The following is an 18182-nucleotide window of genomic DNA, read 5'->3' on the forward strand; positions in this document are numbered from 1 at the left end:
ACTCCTGGCTCACCCCTGGCTCACTCCTGGCTCACCCCTGGCTCACTCCTGGCTCACTCCTGGCTCACTCCTGGCTCACCCCTGGCTCACTCCTGGCTCACTCCTGGCTCACCCCTGGCTCGCTCCTGGCTCACTCCTGGCTCACTGCTGGGGGGAGACGAGCTAAAACATAACTAACAAGTTAGATCAAAGTTACAGGTTGACTGTGACTTCACCGTTTGTTTTACAGCCTCGTCCTCTGATTGGCTATTCTCGGTTTACCGTTGCCAGGTAACTGACGGACGCTGGCTGAAACCCTAGTAAACAATGTTGGACAACTAATGCACAGGGAAGGAAGAAACAAAGCTAATCGTATGTGACGGCGTGGGTTGGCGGTTGTTTCGTGTTTTAGCAGTGATTAAACGAGTTTGGCAGACGTCTCAGGTATTTCGAAATTAAAACGTTGCGGGCTCAGTCTGCGGTCCATTCAACGGGCCTCGGTCAACTCCGTGAAACCTTTAGTCGGCCGCCATCCGCCGCCGCTAGCCGCCGCCGCTAGCCGCTAGCCGCGGACCGGACATGTCGGGCAAGGCGCCCATCTGGTTAGCCCGCCTCGGCTCGCTGCCTGAAGACTGGCATGACGAGCGCGGCTACGTGAGGTTCCGCCAGTCGCTGATTATTGAAGCACGCTGGTGACGTGCCTAGTTAAGGGTGTAGGTAGGCTACACATTTTGATTTTTGTACAGTTGTGTCGTTTGTCCGTCAGCTGCCTAGCCGCTGTGCTAGTTGGTAGCTAACGTCAGCTAGCTAGCTAGGTAGCGAGCAGCGGCTCTCCAGGCTCGGAGAGCAGCATGGGCGATGGCGGCGGCGCTGCCCCCAAACTCGGCAGCACGACGGCCTTGCTGGGGCTAATCGCCGGGGCCGGCGCCTCCTACGGGATTTATAAACTCGTCAGCGGAGGGGGCTGGAGAAGAAACAAGAAAAGGGCCTCCGGCGGCGACACTCGCGGGGTCAAGGGCGGTCAACCTCGCGAGGGTGCTGTGCAGCCGGGGAGCCTGCTGGCCAGAGTGTCCGGGCTGGATGTGGTGGGCGGCCGTGCGGAGGGCCGCTGGGCTGCGGAGGCTGCATCAGGTGGAAGCACTTCTGTTTTTTAAGTTTGGTCACTCATGTGTAAGCATGTGTCGGCAAACGCCTGCAGCTAACGTTGGACAGATATTCCCTCTCTGTGTTGTCAGTCATTGTTTATTGAGCTAATGTCGTATTTTCGTCTGTAGACGACATCGGCTCCAAACCTTCTGGAAGCCTGGAGCCACATCATCTGAATATGTTGCTGTCATGTCTTCAAACCACCAGTAATCCATCTCACAAGTGTCAGATCCTGCTCACCTTGGGAAATGCTGCTGCCTTCACGGGTAACCAGGTACAGGAAAACAACTTATCTCTCTCAAATGACTACGCCAGGCAAATAACATTACCATCAGAATTTGAAACACGAACATTCTTATATTGAGGTTGAGTGAAATGGCAACTATTATTTTGTAAGCGTACGAATGTTGTCAGATATCTCACTTACTATTGTATGCCATTAATACATTTGCAGAAAGATGTCTTGAGGCTGCATGATTCCACTATGCTTTTCTGCTCCACCAGGATCTCATCCGGGAACTAGGGGGTCTTCATACGATAGCCAGCTTTCTTTCTGATCCTGAACCCAAAGTTAGAGTGCAAACACTGAATGCTTTGAATAACCTAAGCATGAATATTCAAAACCAAGAGGAGCTAAAGGTACATGATGCATTTCTAGTAATTACAGCACACCACATGACCTGTCCCCAGTTGTCTGAAATGAAGACATTATGTTCTACCTCTTATTTCAAACAGTCACCTCACAAGTGATGATGTTGAACTAAACGGGCTTATTTATATTTTTGCTTCAATAGGTTTATGTGTCACAAGTGGTGGAGCTGATTGAAATATCTCCAGTTAATTCTGACCTTCAGTTGGCTGCCTTAAGGCTTCTGACAAACCTATCAGTCACAGACAAGTATCAACACTTGCTAAAGGGATCAATCAAGCTTTTATTCTCTCTTCTCATTGTGAGCAATGAAGCATTACAGGTGAGTTGGCCTCTGCTTTCTTGTGCTTTTGTTACTCAGTCTGTATTTTAGCTTCTCGGATAGAGGGGGACAGTATATCAATATGATATAAATATGATGTATGAGACTAGATATCGTCTGGAATTTTGGTCATCATGTATCATGTTGTTCTCTGGTCTTAAGGGCTGCATTACAGTAAAATGATGTCATTTTCTGACCTTATTAGACTGTTACAGGGGTGAAATCAAAAGTGAATGCCTCTGCTTGGTACTGTGAAAGATATCGTGATATTTGATTTTGTCCATGTCGCCTAGCCCTACTTTTAGAGTAGGAGCTTTGTACTGCTTCTATTATGAGACACTTGGAAAATGTCAGCCTCTTTGGAATGAAGGGTAATGTTCTTTAGGTTCTGAAAGAAAGCTGCTTTTGAATCTTGCTCCTTTTTTCCAGATTCAAGCTTTAAAAGTCCTTGTGAATTTATCATCTAATCCAGATATGATGGATGACATTGTACAAACCCAGGTATGGTATGTTGAATTGATAATGCGTTGATGAAAACAAGGTAGCTGGTTTTTTTCCCTGTAATTTAAAACGGAGAATTTAAGCATGCACTCATCTGCCAGAAAGACTTAATTTATTCTGCCAGGAGGCAGCCTGGAGAGGATTAGGAAAATGCACGCACACACAGAAAGAAAAACCAGTGTTTTCCCTGCCATTATAAGACTTTTGCACAGCGCCCAAGTTGACTGAACGGGAAATACGGAAAAAAACCATTTGTTAATATGCAGCATCAAGCTAAAAAAAATCTCCCCAATAAAATGTTTTGCCTTTCTGTCAGTAGATGTGCAGCCTCCTAGGTGGACCCTTGCACAAAAGCAACCAAGTCTGACAGGAAATGACAGAGATCAGGCTTTCATAATTTTAAAGCCCTTGTTTAAAGACTTCAAATGTGATTAACCGTCGCAGTTTTCATGATATAAAATGAAGCAAGGTGAATGGCTGCTCTGCTGATTGACTGAGTGTATGATGAAGAACCTCTCGTGGTTTCGGTGATTAAAACCTTCGAAAAACATTTGTTCTCGCTATCGCCGCTCCCTCTCTTCATTCACTTTCTAGCTTGCTCAACCAACGCTGCTTTCCGTCCCTGCCCAATCTAACACAACCTTACGCATGCGCGACTCACATCTACGGTTGAGTTGGATCAGACAGCAAGTGTTTATTTTGAACATGTAAATAAGCAGGCTATAACATACAGATAAGCCATTGCCAATAATCTGAAGTGATCAACAAATCCATACATCAAACTCAGCAAACAATCTGCATATACATCAGATTATTTGTTACATGTTCGAAAAGGAGTAGGAGGAAGTATACACTTATTTTTTCCTACCTCTGCTCACCTACTCTTAAGTTAATTCCGCTTACTATACATTACAAACTCAATTCCCACTGTTATGTTCTACTACTACTTTTGGCTGCTCCCGTTGGGGGGCGCCACAGCGGATCATCCGTTTCCATCTCTTCCTGTCCTCTGCATCTTCCTCTGTCACCCCAGTCACCTGCATGTCCTCCCTCACCACATCCATAAACCTCCTCTTTGGCCCTCCTCTTTTCCTCTCCCCTGGCAGCTCCATATTCAGCATCCTTCTCCCAATATACCCAGTATCTCTCCTCCACACATGTCCAAACCACTTCTTCATCACTCCCAATGAAAATCTCAGCATCTTTAACTCTGCCGCCTCCAGCTCCACCTCCCGTCTTTTCATCAGTGCTACTGAGACCAACATAGCTGGTCTCACAACTGTCTTGTAAACCTTCCCTTTAACTCTTGCTGGTACCCTTCTGTCACTTCTCCACCCACTCCACCCTGCCTGCACTCTCTTCTTCACCTCTCTTCTACACTCCCCGTTACTTTGGACAGTTGACCCCAAGTATATAAACTCGCATGCCTTCGTCACCTCTACTTGCATCCTCACCATTCCACTGTCCTCCCTCTCATTCACGCATAGGTATTCCTTCTTGCTCCTACTGACTTTCATTCCTCTTCTCTCCAGTGCATACCTCCACCTCTCCAGGCTCTCCTCAACCTGCACCCTACTCTCGCTACAGATCACAATGTCATCCGCAAACATCATAGTCCACGGAGACTCCTGCCTGATCTCGTCCGTCAACGTGTCCATCACCATTGCAAACAAGAAAGGGCTCAGAGCCGATCCTTGATGTAATCCCACCTCCACCTTGAACCCATCTGTCATTCCAACCACACACCTCACCATTGTCACACTTCCCTCATACATATCCTGCACCACTCCTACATACTTCTCTGCAACTCCCGACTTCCTCATACAATACCACACCTCCTCTCTCGGCACCCTGTCATATGCTTTCTCTAAATCTACAAAGACACAATGTAACTCCTTCTGGCCTTCTCTATCCTTCTCAATCAACATTCTCAAAGCAAACATCACATCTGTGGTGCTCTTTCGTGGCATGAAACCATACTGCTGCTCGCTAATCGTCACCTCTCCTCTTAACCTAGCTTCGATTACTCTTTCCCAAATCTTCATGCTGTGGCTGATCAACTTGATACCTCTGTAGTTGCTGCAGCTCTGCACATCACCCTTGTTCTTGAAAATCGGTACCAGTATGCTTCTTCTGCACTCCTCAGGCATCCTCTCACTTTCCAACATTGTGTTAAACAATCTAGTTAAAAACTCCACTGCCATCTCTCCTAAACATCTCCATGCCTCCACAGGTATGTCATCGGGACCAACCGCCTTTCCACTCTTCATCTTCTTCATAGCTGCCCTCACTTCCTCCTTGCTAATCCACTGCACTTCCTGATTCACTATCCCCACATCATCCAACCTTCTCTCTCTCTCATTTTCTTCATTCATCAGCCCCTCAAAGTACTCCTTCCACCTTCTCAGCACACTCTCCTCGCTTGTCAGCACATTTCCATCTCTAACCTGCTGCACATCCTTCCCAGCTCGGTCCCTCTGTCTAGCCAATTAGTACAAGTCCTTTTCTCTTTCCTTAGTGTCTAACCTGTCATACAACTCACCATACGCGTTTTCCTTTGCCTTTGCCACCTCTTCACTTTACGCTGCATCTCTTTGTATGCCTGTCTACGTTCTTTATTTCTCTGACTATCCCACTTCTTTGCCAACCTCTTCCTCTGTATACTTTGCTGTACTTCTTCATTCCACCACCAAGTCGCCTTGTCTTCCTTCCTCTGTGCTGATGACACACCAAGTACCTTCCTAGCTGTCTCCCTCACTATTTCTGCAGTGGTTGTCCAGCCATCCGGCAACTCTTCACTACCACCCAATGCCTGTCTTACCTCCTGCCTGAACTCCACACAACAGTCTTCCTTCTTCAACTTCCACCATTTGATCCTTGGCTCCGCCTTCATTCTTTTCCTCTTCTTGGTCTTGAAAGTCATCCTACAGACCACCATCTGATGCTGCCTAGCAACGTTCTCCCCTGTCACCACCTTGCAGTCTCCAATCACTTTCAGATCGCGCCTTCTACATAAGATCTAGTCCACCTGTGTGCACTTTCCTCCACTCTTGTACGTCACCCTGTGTTCCTCCCTCTTCTTGAAATATGTATTCACCACAGCCATTTCCAACTTTTTCGCAAAATTCACCACCATCTGTCTGTCCTGTGTGCAATAACCCCCATGCACTATTTTGAGCTTTAAAAGCCGCTGCTTTCTTTTATTGTCTCATTATAATTTTTGCTACCTCACTTATTTTTACTACCTCACCTGTTATACTAAATGTTGTTTGTCCTTGTTTTTAATCATTAACCTTGTCTAGTGTTGCTGAACTGAGAGTCACCAAACAAAATTTCATTGTGTGCACACAATGACAATAAAGTATCTTGTCTTATCTTGTGTGTGTGACATTGTTGTATAAGAAGTGGGGTTGTTGTGAAGCGTCTAGTGTGTTGGTGTAGAGTTGTGTGCTGTCACGTCTCACTCTCAACCTTCACCGCTGGCTAGCAGAAATGCAAACAGGAGAGCCGAGCACGTACGTATAAGTCTCTCCCTGCCAGTACATAGCCTCTCCAACAGCGCCTGTAGCGCCTCCTCTTGGTGACACACGATAACGGGTACACCTTGGACCCTGGCTGAACTACAAGGGACTCGGAGGAGGTCTGGCCCCTAGACGTGCGGTAAGCAGGCCCACCAGTGTGTGGATATTCCCTGATGCCCACGAACCACCCCCAGCTATGGGTTAAGTAGTGCCACTGCCTAGTGGATACCTCGGGAGAGGAATAGGCTGCGGGAGTAAACCCCCACACAACATCAATGTCTACAGTGCTGTTTTGTGTTTTTCTTGCCCTTTCATATGCGTTTAAGTGGGAGAGTACTGCTGGTGTCGTGTATGGCTGCCGCTTCTCCCTCTCGTAGCCCCCCTTCCCATCCACCCCTGTATGTCAGTGTTATGTTTATCTGTTGTCTTGTTTCAGCCCGTTTATTGTAAAGCCACTTTGAGTGTTAGAAAAGCGCTATGTAAGATGGATTTATCATTATCTTATCTTATCTTGTCTTATCTTATCTTCCACATTCCTCTCCTTGACACCATACCTACCCATCACCTCCTCATCACTTCTGCTCTCTTCACTAACATGCCTATTGAAATCTGCTCCAATCATCACTCTCTCCTTGGGTACCCTCTCCGCCACTTCATCCTACTCACTCCAGAATTCTTCTTTCTCTTCCATCTCACACCCAACTTGCAGGGCATATGCACTGATAGCATTCATCAATACACCTTCGATTTCCAGCTTCATACTCATCACTCTGTCTGACACTCTTCACCTCCAACACACTCTTGACATACTCTTCCTTCAGAATTACCCCTACCCCATTTCTCCTCCCATCCACACCATGGTTGAAGAATTTGAACCCATCTCCGATGCTCCTGGCCTTACTCCCCTTCCACCTCGTCTTTTGCACACACAGTATGCCTACCTTCCTTCTTTCCATCATATCAGCCAGCTCTCTCCCTTTACCAGTCATAGTGCCAACATTCAAAGTTCTCACTCTCACCTCCACACTCCTACCCTTCCTCCTCTCTCGCTGCCTCTGCACATGCCTTCCCCCTCTCCTTCTCCTTCACCCAACAGTAGCATAGTTTCCACCAGCACCCTGCTGACCAGAGGTGTAAAAACCAGGTCCAGAAAGTAAAAGTCCAAACCATGTATTTGCTCCACTTATGCACTACACCAGCAGGTCCTAGTCAACACCACTCCTCAACTAGGTAGGGGAAACTAGCTAATGGAACCAGCTGGTTTAGTAACATGGTTGGAGCAAATACACGGTTTGGACATTTACTTTCTGGACCTGGTTTTCACACCTCTGCTGCTGACCAACAGTACTGTTGGCGGTGGTTGGTAACCCGGGCCTCGACTGATCCGGTGTGGAAATCTGATTTACGATCCGCATATTTGATTTGACAAAGGTTTTATGCTGCCCTTCCTGATTCAACCGTCCCCATTTAGCTGGGCTTGGGACCGGAACTAAGAATGCACTGGCTTGTGCATCCTCAGTGGCTGGGTTAATTCCCACTGTACTGTATAATTCAAATTCAATGCAAGTTGTGTTGCGCAACACAAACTCAACTACTGTGAACAATGGGAGGGGGAAAAAAATCAAAAACATGAGAGAAAGAGAAAAAAAAAGAAAGGAAAAAAACATCCTAATATCATGTACCAAGACCTCTGTGCTACGTGCCACCCAAATATCCACTCAGTGACAGAAAGAAAAATGTTTAGAGATAAATAAAACTTAAACAGTTAACACAACTCTTTGTCATCCGTATAGCTCTTGATAATCAGTCAGTCCTTTGTACTTCTTCTTGAACTGTGTAATGTTTGTACTTGGAGTTCCATGCTCACACCGTTCCACAATTTTACCCCACAGATTGAAATGCCCATGCTCCTCAAAGTTGTACGAACACATAATGAAATTATATTCCCCTTTTTTATCTGAGAATCTCGTCTCATCTCATCTCATCATCAGCCGTTTCTCCGGGGTCGGGTCGCAGTGCCAGCAAGCTAAGTAGGGCACTCCAGATGTCCCTCTCCCCAGCAACGCCCTCCAGCTCCTCCTAGGGGATCCCAAGATGTTCCCAGGCCAGATTGGACATGTCATCCCTCCAGCGAGTTCTGGGTCTACCCCGGGGTCTCCTCCCAGTTGGACCTGCCTGGAAAACCTCCAAAGGAAGGTGCCCAGGAGGCATCCTAATCAGATGCCCGAACCACCTCAGCTGGCTCCTTTCAACATGAAGGAGGAGCGGCTCTACTCCAAGGTCCCTCCAGATGTACAAGCTCCTCACCCTATCTCTAAGGCTGAGCCCAGACACCCTACGGAGGAAACTCATTTCAGCCGCTTGTATCCGCGATCTCACCCTTTCCGTCACTACCCAAAGCTCATGACCATAGGTGAGGGTTGGAACGAAGATTGACTGGTAAATTGAGAGCTTTGTCTTCCGGCTCAGCTCCCTCTTCACCACAACAGTCCGGTACAACGTCCGCATTACTGCTGATGCTGCACCAGTCCGCCTGTCAATCTCCCACTCCATCCTACCCTCACACGTGAACAAGATCCTGAGATACTTGAACTCCTTCACTTGAGGTAACGACTCACCCCCAACCCGGAGGGAGCAATCCACCATTTTCCAGTAGCGAAACCCGATGAAATTACAACAGCAGAGCTACAGCACCTCGCTCAGAAAAGGGAAACCGGGATCCCTTCCTGGAGCCAGACCTGGGAAGGGAGCTTGCCAGTGAATGTCTGGCGGCTGGTCCTTGGCCCATGGGGCCCGGTCAGACCCAGCCCGAAAAAGCAACATATAGCCACCGCCCCATGGACCCACCACCCACAGGGATGAGCATTGGGGTAGGGTGCAATGCAGGCCTTGCAGTAGGAAAAGGTGGGGACCGGGGCATGCCGACTTCCAGCATCGTAGACTGGTCCTCGGAACGTGGAATGTCACTGCTCTTGACAGGGAAGGAGCCTGAGTTGGTGTGGGAGGTGGAGCAGTACCAATTAGATATAGTTGGACTCACCTCCACACATAGCATGGGCTCTGATACCAAATTCCTGCAGAGAGGCTAGACCCTTTATCTGACAATATTTTTGTATATTACTGGGTAATAGATTGTTTCTTGCTTTGAACATTATTTGTGCTGTGTTAAATTCCACTAAATCCCTGAACTTCAGTGACTTTAAAAATAGCTTGTTGGGGGTCTGCGGTGGTGTAGCGGTCTAAGCATCGGCTTTGTGTCGATGCAGTTGCCCACTGGGGACCGGGGTTCGCACCCCGGTCTCGTCAGATCTGACTATGGCCGGACTCAGTGAAGCAGCAATAATTGGCGGCGCTGTCTTCGGGAGGGGGGCGGAGTCGGCTTGTGTTCGTCGCATGAATGCGTCTCTGTGTGTGTCGGAAAAAGCAGTGGTTCGGCCTGGAGTCGCCTTGTCACGAAAGTGGCGAGGCGACGCCAGGCCGAACCACCGGCCGGAGAGATGCAGTTGGCGAACGCATGCAGTACGAGGGTGGGTATTTGAATTAAGATAGGGATCGATTGGCCACTAAATTGGGAGAAAAAGGGAAAAATCAGAAATAAATTAAAAAAAATAGCTTGTTGGTGTGTTCACCATATCCTACATTGTTAACTATCCTTATGGCTCTTTTTTGTAGTATACATAATGGTTGTAGGTTGGTTTTGTAGGTCTTACCCCATACCTCCACACTAGATCAGATATGGTAAAATAAATGAACAGTACAGAGTGTACGATGATTTATGATCCAGAATGTGACTTGCTTTTCCCATGATGCAATGCTCCTTGTCAGCTTTGCTCGCACATATGTTATCTGAGGTTTCCAGCAGATTTTGTGGTCTAGTACCACACCTAGACATTTATTTTCATATACTCTTTCTAGTTGGACATTGTGGATCACTACTTTTACTTTGGTGTGTATTTTATAATTTCCAAACAACATAAACTTTGTTTTGTCCAGATTTAAGGATAATTTGTTTTTGCCAAACCATCCATCCATCCCTTAGCCAAATCGCTTATTCTGCTCTCAGGGTCGTGGGGATGCTGGAGCCTATCTTAGCAGTCATTGGGCGGCAGGCGGGGAGACACCCTGAACAGGCCGCCAGGCCATCACAGGGCCAACACACACACACATACACACACACACACACACCCCTAGGGACAATTTAGTACGGCTGACTCACCTGACCTACACGTCAAACCACCGTTTTAATTTTCTATTTTGGTCACCTCCAAAAGCGGCTGTAAATTCTCACCAGAACAAAATATCTTCCTGTCATCCGCAAATAAAACAAATTTCCATATTGTTGATATCTTGCATATATCATTTAAGTACAGAATCAACAGTTTTGGACCTAAAACCGACCCCTGGGGTACACCACAAGTAATATCCATTCATGACGATTTATGTTCACCTATCTTTACAAACTGCTGCCTGTTACTTAATTAGCTTCTTAGCCTTCTATGGGTATGAGTCTTGAAAGTAAGTGAGAAATTGTTCATATTTGCAAGCCAGCAAATCATTCACTGCTGATCTCAGCAATGGAGAAGTGGAGGAACACTGGAGGAACCAAAAATAATTAGCCTTTTTCACCCCGCCACCACGTGGAAGTGCAATAGTCTCCAGTGTTAAAATGCTGCTATAAAAATACAATTTCAAGAGTAGGATTAATTACAGTCACAGCTGGAAAACCTCTCCGTAGCTACACTAAAACATTTCCCACAGCTGAGCTGTTTTCTTACCATTGTTTTATGAATGAAAGTCCTCCAGCAGAGCAGCCATTCACCTTCATTCATTTTATATCATGAAAACTGCGATGGTTAAACACAGTTGAAATCTTTTAATAAGGGCTTTGAAATTATGGTAGCCAGGTCTCTGTCATTTCCTGTCAGACTTGGTCGCATAAGAGGATCCGCCTCAGAGGCTGAGCATCCACAGACTGAAAGGCAGAACATTTTTGTTAGGTTTTTTTTTTTTTTGCTTGACGCTGCATATTAACAACTTTTTTCCACATATTTCCCATTCAACCGACTTTGGCGCTGTGGAAAAGTCTTAAAATTCTTATGTCTTTTTCCTAGCATTAGCATAGCAATGATAAAACTTGACTATATTCAGTTTGAAAGGCTTGAGCACCTTTTTAGAGTCCTTGTACAGTACTGTGAGTTGACCATCGTATGAACTATAATTCTTCGTGATTCACATAGAATCAAGTGAAAGTCAATTGTGAAACCTCTACCAACATGCACAACCGAAGATCATGTTACTTTCTCATCTTCATATTGTTGTTTGCCGTGCTTTTTGTCTTAGGTACCAGCATCTGTTGTGCTGTTGTTTGACATACGAACCCCCCTTGAGGTACTTCTTCGACTGCTGACATTTGCAGGGAACCTGAAGGCCTGGAGGCCCTCTGCCCAAGTGGCTGATGAACTGAGAGGGAAGCAGGACTGCCTGTTCCGGGTTCTGCTTGATGAGTCTCCCCAGCTCCACAGCAGACTGCTCCAGCTGCTTTCCCATCCTGTTGGGGAGGTCCAGGCCCAAGTGGCCCGTTTTCTGACATAGAATTCCCTGCACTCCACCCGTGTTCAGCCTTTGCATTTGCAGACGTTACCAAAGCCTTCCATCTAACACCCTTACAGTTCAACCTTTTGTCTGTCAACAGCAACCTTAAACAGGATCAGCCTGTGGTGACCAATTCACACCTGTCGCTGTTCCCCCAGCTTACACCCCCAGAGCCTCCTACTGCTACCTAAGTTGCCTCAATCCACCCTATCCTTGTAAGATTGCCACAAAGACACCTACGTATCAGGCAAAATTTATGACCCTGAACCCACTGCCAAAACAGAGAATGTTCCAGTATTAGCTGTTCATCCCGACCCATTTTACTACTCCTACCATGTAGAGACGTATTCAGCTGGAGAGGTTTCTTGCTTCTCGCTCTGGCATGTATTGGAGGCACCATTGCATGGATGCACAGCCTCGGTCTTCATAAACTGCACTAGATTGGAAATTTTACTTCACACCCTGCTAGTCATGTATTTAGATGTTGGATTGGAAGACTTTTCATAGGTGTGTTTTTGTTTGAATTTTAATTTATTTTAAAAAGATACATTCTGTTGGAGCAATGTCTACATTTACCACATATTCTCCTTGTTTGTTTTTCAATGCTTAGATTGTTTTCATGACAAAAGTGATTGGATCTTAAACACCCCACATTTATAATGAGCCACTCACTTTTTTGCACAAGATGGTGAATGAACGTTTTGCCTTGCTGGGGGCTTGTACTGAGGAGCCACAGAGAAAACGGTGGGTGTATGAGGGGCTGCATATCTACTATTTCCATGCAAAATGTGACAGTTGTTTTTGAATTAGATTTAAGCATTTTGTACCATGAACAAGTTCAGGTATACTGAAATGCTGCACATTTCATGTGTTTCAACACTCCCCTTGTTGGACCCAAATTAGATATCTCAGGTGTATTGCCCAGCAGGAGGCTGACTTACTCATGACTTAGGGTTACATATTTATTTAGAAGTTTGTCTATGGAGTAAGGAATATCTTTTTGTTTCTTTATGCATGCTCAGTAATCCAGACTAGGAAATCACAGAAAGGTGAATCAGTTCATCTGGACACAACATTTAGTGGGAGAAACATTTCATCACTCATCCAAGTGACTTCGTCCATCTCAACTGACTGTAGGTATCCCCACCCTTATAAACAGCACAGCTGCATAATTACCGAAACCAACGATAACTTTCGTATGCAAATAGGCATGACCATTAACTAGAGTTTCAATGGCCCCAAAACACCCTATGCCAGAAATTGGTCCACCCCAAGGATCGGGTCCCCCGGCACAAACAGCAATATAGTGCATGCTGTTAAGTGCCAGGAGGATTGCCGTGACTTGTACATTGGGGAAACTAAACGGACGCTGACCAAGAGGATGGCACAGCACAGGAGAGCTAACACATCAGGCCAGGACTCCACAGTCTACACCATCTACAGGCCAGGACTCCACAGTCTACACCAACTACAGGCCAGGACTCAACAGTCTACACCATCTACAGGCCAGGACTCCACAGTCTACACCATCTACAGGCCAGGACTCCACAGTCTACACCATCTACAGGCCAGGACTCCACAGTCTACACCATCTACAGGCCAGGACTCCACAGTCTGCACCATCTATAGGCCAGGACTCCACAGTCTACACCATCTACAGGCCAGGACTCCACAGTCTACACCATCTACAGGCCAGGACTCCACAGTCTACACCATCTACAGGCCAGGACTCCACAGTCTACACCATCTACAGGCCAGGGCTCCACAGTCTACACCATCTACAGGCCAGGACTCCACAGTCTGCACCATCTACAGGCCAGGACTCCACAGTCTACACCATCTACAGGCCAGGACTCCACAGTCTACACCATCTACAGACCAGTGGCCGCTCTTTCAGGGATGAGGATGTGCACATCCTTGATAGGGAGGAACGCTGGTTTGAATGGGGAGTCAGAGAGGCCATCTATGTGAAGAGGGAACGACCATCCCTGAACCGAGGGGGGCGCTAAGAGTACATCTGTCACCATCTTACAACGCTGTGATTGCAACTATTCCCCAATCCTCTGTGAACAGTACACATGGCCACTGAAACTGTAGTTTATGATCACAGCAATTTGCATATGAAACCGATTGTTGGTTTTGGTCGTTATGCCACTGTATTGTTTATAAGGGTGGGGTACCTGCAGTCAGGTGAGACTGAAGAGGTCACTTAGATGATGATGAAACGTTTCTCTAAATAGACATTGTGTCCAGATGAACTGACTCACCTTCTTGTGAGCTTTTTGTTTTGTCTTTCCAAATGGTTCAATAAATACCTTTTATGTTCCGTAATTTTTGGTTGTCTTTTGACTTTCATTACCAGCCTGATTCTCTTCTTCATATTAAGAACTGTCAAAGTTAACTTGACATTTAAGAGTAATCATAGTTCACCACCAATGAATGCCCTGAACAGTAAGGCTAAAAATAATACTCTGGAATAGAACCGAGTTACTATGGTGGATATTAATATCCTGTAATGTCCATATGTGACGGGTATTAAAACACACATCCAGTCATCAGATCTGTGTTTTCACAATAGTGGAGGCGATCCTCAGTTCAACTCAGTGATGCTTTATTGGCATGACTGCATTAATTACAATGTTGCCAAAGCAGGTGACGGCAAAACAAAAACAGAAAAAGGAAGACATGGATCTGGCAGGAACATAGAACAGCACTTCAACAGCAACTGACAGCAACTGACAGTGTTTTGGTCACTCACGACCCTTAAGCTATGGCATTCTGACACATGTTGTGCCGCAAGCTGTGACCTTTGACCCTCTGCTAAAATAAGTGGCCATTGTTCTCTCTCATCCAGCAGTAGAACATTTGGATTCTGGTTTCAAAATGTCTCCTGGTATTTTTCTCTTATGTTCTGGAAGGTCTCACAATTTAGCAGGAAGTGCATCTCTGTCTCCACCTCACCTGCCGTACAGGGACCACATGTTCTTTGCTCTTTTGGTAGCCAAGAAGTGTTGTGTGTCTGTCCTTTCCATGGCCAGACTGTGGTCACTGAGCCTGTACTGTCTGTCCAGACTGTGGTCAGACAGTCTGGACAGACAGGCAGCCAGTTTGTATTCTCTTTTTTATTATTTATATTCTCTTTTTTATTTCTTTTATTTCTAAATTCACTAAGTCCGCTTGACGACGCTCTCTCTCCCTCTCTCTCTCTCTCCTCCCCCCTCCCCCCGGAGCAGAGGATGAGCTAGAATAGATCCGGCGCATCGGAGTCACACCACTGAGGCGACGCGGCGGGATCGTCGCTAGGACTGCGGAGCGCGCGGCGGACATTTCACATCCTCCGCAGCAGCGATGAGCCGCCGCGACGTCAAGTAGAGGACGGACCCGGAGGCGACGAGCACGACGCTACGAACATGAACGGACTCGCTGCGGCCGCGGGGTCGGCGTCCTGCCGCTTCGCCCACTATTTTGTCGTCTGCGGAGTGGACACGGAGACCGGCCTCGAACCGGACGATGTGGCAGGTAGGGGGGCCTCGCTTTGAGACGACCGGGGCTGAAACGAAGCCATAACGGTATCCTGCCGCCCAGTCGCCGTCCTGTCGCCGTCCTGTCGCCGCCCTGCCCGGGACGGTGACTGGGCGGTGTTATGGTTGTTGTCAAGTGGAGGATGTGTGGGAAGTGATGGCGGGGGGACACCCCAGCCCATGTTGTCTCATGTCTGTTAGATGAGGACAGATAGAATACCTGTTATCTCTGTGGGACACCCCAGCCCTATGTTGTCCCATGTCTGTTAGATGGGGACAGATAGAATACCTGTTATCTCTGTGGGACACCCCAGCCCATGTTGTCTCATGTCTGTTAGATGAGGACAGATAGAATACCTGTTATCTCTGTGTGGGACACCCCAGCCCATGTTGTCTTATGTCTGTTAGATGGGGACAGATAGAATACCTGTTATCTCTGTGGGACAACCCAGCCCTATGTTGTCTCATGTCTGTTAGATGGGGACAGATAGAATACCTGTTATCTCTGTGGGACAACCCAGCCCTATGTTGTCTCATGTCTGTTAGATGGGGACAGATAGAATACCTGTTATCTCTGTGTGGGACACCCCAGCCCTATCTTGTCTTATGTCTGTTAGATGGGGACAGATAGAATACCTGTTATCTCTGTGGGACACCCCAGCCCATGTTGTCTCATGTCTGTTAGATGAGGACAGATAGAATACCTGTTATCTCTCTGTGGGACACCCCAGCCCTATGTTGTCTTATGTCTGTTAGATGGGGACAGATAGAATACCTGTTATCTCTGTGGGACACCCCAGCCCATGTTGTCTCATGTCTGTTAGATGAGGACAGATAGAATACCTGTTATCTCTGTGGGACACCCCAGCCCTATGTTGTCTCATGTCTGTTAGATGAGGACAGATAGAATACCTGTTATCTCTGTGGGACACCCCAGCCCTATGTTGTCTCATGTCTGTTAGATGAGGACAGATAGAATACCTGTTATCTCTGTGGGACACCCCAGCCCTATGTTGTCTCATGTCTGTTAGATGGGGACAGATAGAATACCTGTTATCTCTGTGGGACACCCCAGCCCTATGTTGTCTTATGTCTGTTAGATGAGGACAGATAGAATACCTGTTATCTCTCTGTGGGACACCCCAACCCTATGTTGTCCCATGTCTGTTAGATGGGGACAGATAGAATACCTGTTATCTCTGTGGGACACCCCAGCCCTATGTTGTCTCATGTCTGTTAGATGAGGACAGATAGAATACTTGTTATCTCTGTGGGACACCCCAGCCCTATGTTGTCTTATGTCTGTTAGATGAGGACAGATAGAATACCTGTTATCTCTGTGGGACATCCCAGCCCTATGTTGTCTCATGTCTGTTAGATGAGGACAGATAGAATACTTGTTATCTCTGTGGGACACCCCAGCCCTATGTTGTCTTATGTCTGTTAGATGGGGACAGATAGAATACCTGTTATCTCTGTGGGACACCCCAGCCCTATGTTGTCTCATGTCTGTTAGATGAGGACAGATAGAATACCTGTTATCTCTGTGGGACACCCCAGCCCTATGTTGTCTCATGTCTGTTAGATGAGGGCAGATAGAATACCTGTTATCTCTGTGGGACACCCCAGCCCTATGTTGTCCCATGTCCGTTAGATGGGGACAGATAGAATACCTGTTATCTCTGTGGGACACCCCAGCCCTATCTTGTCTCATGTCTGTTAGATGGGGACAGATAGAATACCTGTTATCTCTGTGGGACACCCCAACCCTATGTTGTCCCATGTCTGTTAGATGGGGACAGATAGAATACCTGTTATCTCTGTGGGACACCCCAGCCCTATGTTGTCTCATGTCTGTTAGGTGAGGACAGATAGAATACCTGTTATCTCTGTGTGGGACACCCCAGCCCTATGTTGTCTCATGTCTGTTAGATGGGGACAGATAGAATACCTGTTATCTCTGTGGGACACCCCAGCCCTATGTTGTCTCATGTCTGTTAGATGAGGACAGATAGAATACCTGTTATCTCTGTGTGGGACACCCCAGCCCTATGTTGTCTCATGTCTGTTAGATGGGGACAGATAGAATACCTGTTATCTCTGTGTGGGACACCCCAGCCCTATGTTGTCTCATGTCTGTTAGATGAGGACAGATAGAATACCTGTTATCTCTGTGGGACACCCCAGCCCTATGTTGTCTTATGTCTGTTAGATGGGGACAGATAGAATACCTGTTATCTCTGTGGGACACCCCAGCCCTATGTTGTCTTATGTCTGTTAGATGAGGACAGATAGAATACCTGTTATCTCTGTGGGACACCCCAGCCCTATGTTGTCTCATGTCTGTTAGATGAGGACAGATAGAATACCTGTTATCTCTGTGGGACACCCCAGCCCTATGTTGTCTTATGTCTGTTAGATGGGGACAGATAGAATACCTGTTATCTCTCTGTGGGACACCCCAGCCCTATGTTGTCTTGTGTCTGTTAGATGGGGACAGATAGAATACCTGTTATCTCTGTGTGGGACACCCCAGCCCTATGTTGTATCATGTCTGTTACATGGGGACAGATAGAATACCTGTTATCTCTGTGTGGGACACCCAGCCCTATGTTGTCTTATGTCTGTTAGATGGGGACAGATAGAATACCTGTTATCTCTGTGGGACACCCCAGCCCTATGTTGTCTTATGTCTGTTAGATGGGGACAGATAGAATACCTGTTATCTCTGTGGACACCCCAGCCCTATGTTGTCTTATGTCTGTTAGATGGGGACAGATAGAATACCTGTTATCTCTGTGTGGGACACCCCAGCCCTATCTTGTCTTATGTCTGTTAGATGGGGACAGATAGAATACCTGTTATCTCTGTGGGACACCCCAGCCCATGTTGTCTCATGTCTGTTAGATGAGGACAGATAGAATACCTGTTATCTCTCTGTGGGACACCCC

General features: G+C 46.8%; 2 protein-coding genes across 3 annotated transcripts in view; both read left to right on the forward strand.

The window, feature by feature from the left end:
* The first annotated feature begins 405 nt into the window (after positions 1 to 405).
* armc10 (armadillo repeat containing 10) lies at positions 406 to 14035 on the forward strand. Its single transcript, XM_056281983.1, has 6 exons — positions 406 to 1110; positions 1254 to 1399; positions 1630 to 1764; positions 1920 to 2096; positions 2526 to 2597; positions 11459 to 14035. Exons 1-6 carry the CDS (start codon positions 831 to 833, stop codon positions 11708 to 11710), a joined length of 1062 nt encoding a protein of 353 aa, XP_056137958.1. The 5' UTR covers positions 406 to 830; the 3' UTR covers positions 11711 to 14035.
* Positions 14036 to 15043: 1008 nt separating this feature from the next.
* LOC130114168 (DENN domain-containing protein 5B-like) overlaps positions 15044 to 18182 on the forward strand; it is a 34330-nt gene continuing 31191 nt past the window's right edge. For both annotated transcript variants that reach the window (XM_056281960.1, XM_056281961.1), the window contains exon 1: positions 15044 to 15229. In XM_056281960.1, coding sequence (XP_056137935.1) covers positions 15121 to 15229 — 109 coding nt within the window. In that variant the 5' untranslated portion in view covers positions 15044 to 15120. The remainder of the gene's footprint in view (positions 15230 to 18182) is intronic.

This window comes from Lampris incognitus, chromosome 6 (assembly GCF_029633865.1).
Source record: "Lampris incognitus isolate fLamInc1 chromosome 6, fLamInc1.hap2, whole genome shotgun sequence".
Taxonomy (NCBI): Eukaryota; Metazoa; Chordata; class Actinopteri; order Lampriformes; family Lampridae; genus Lampris; species Lampris incognitus.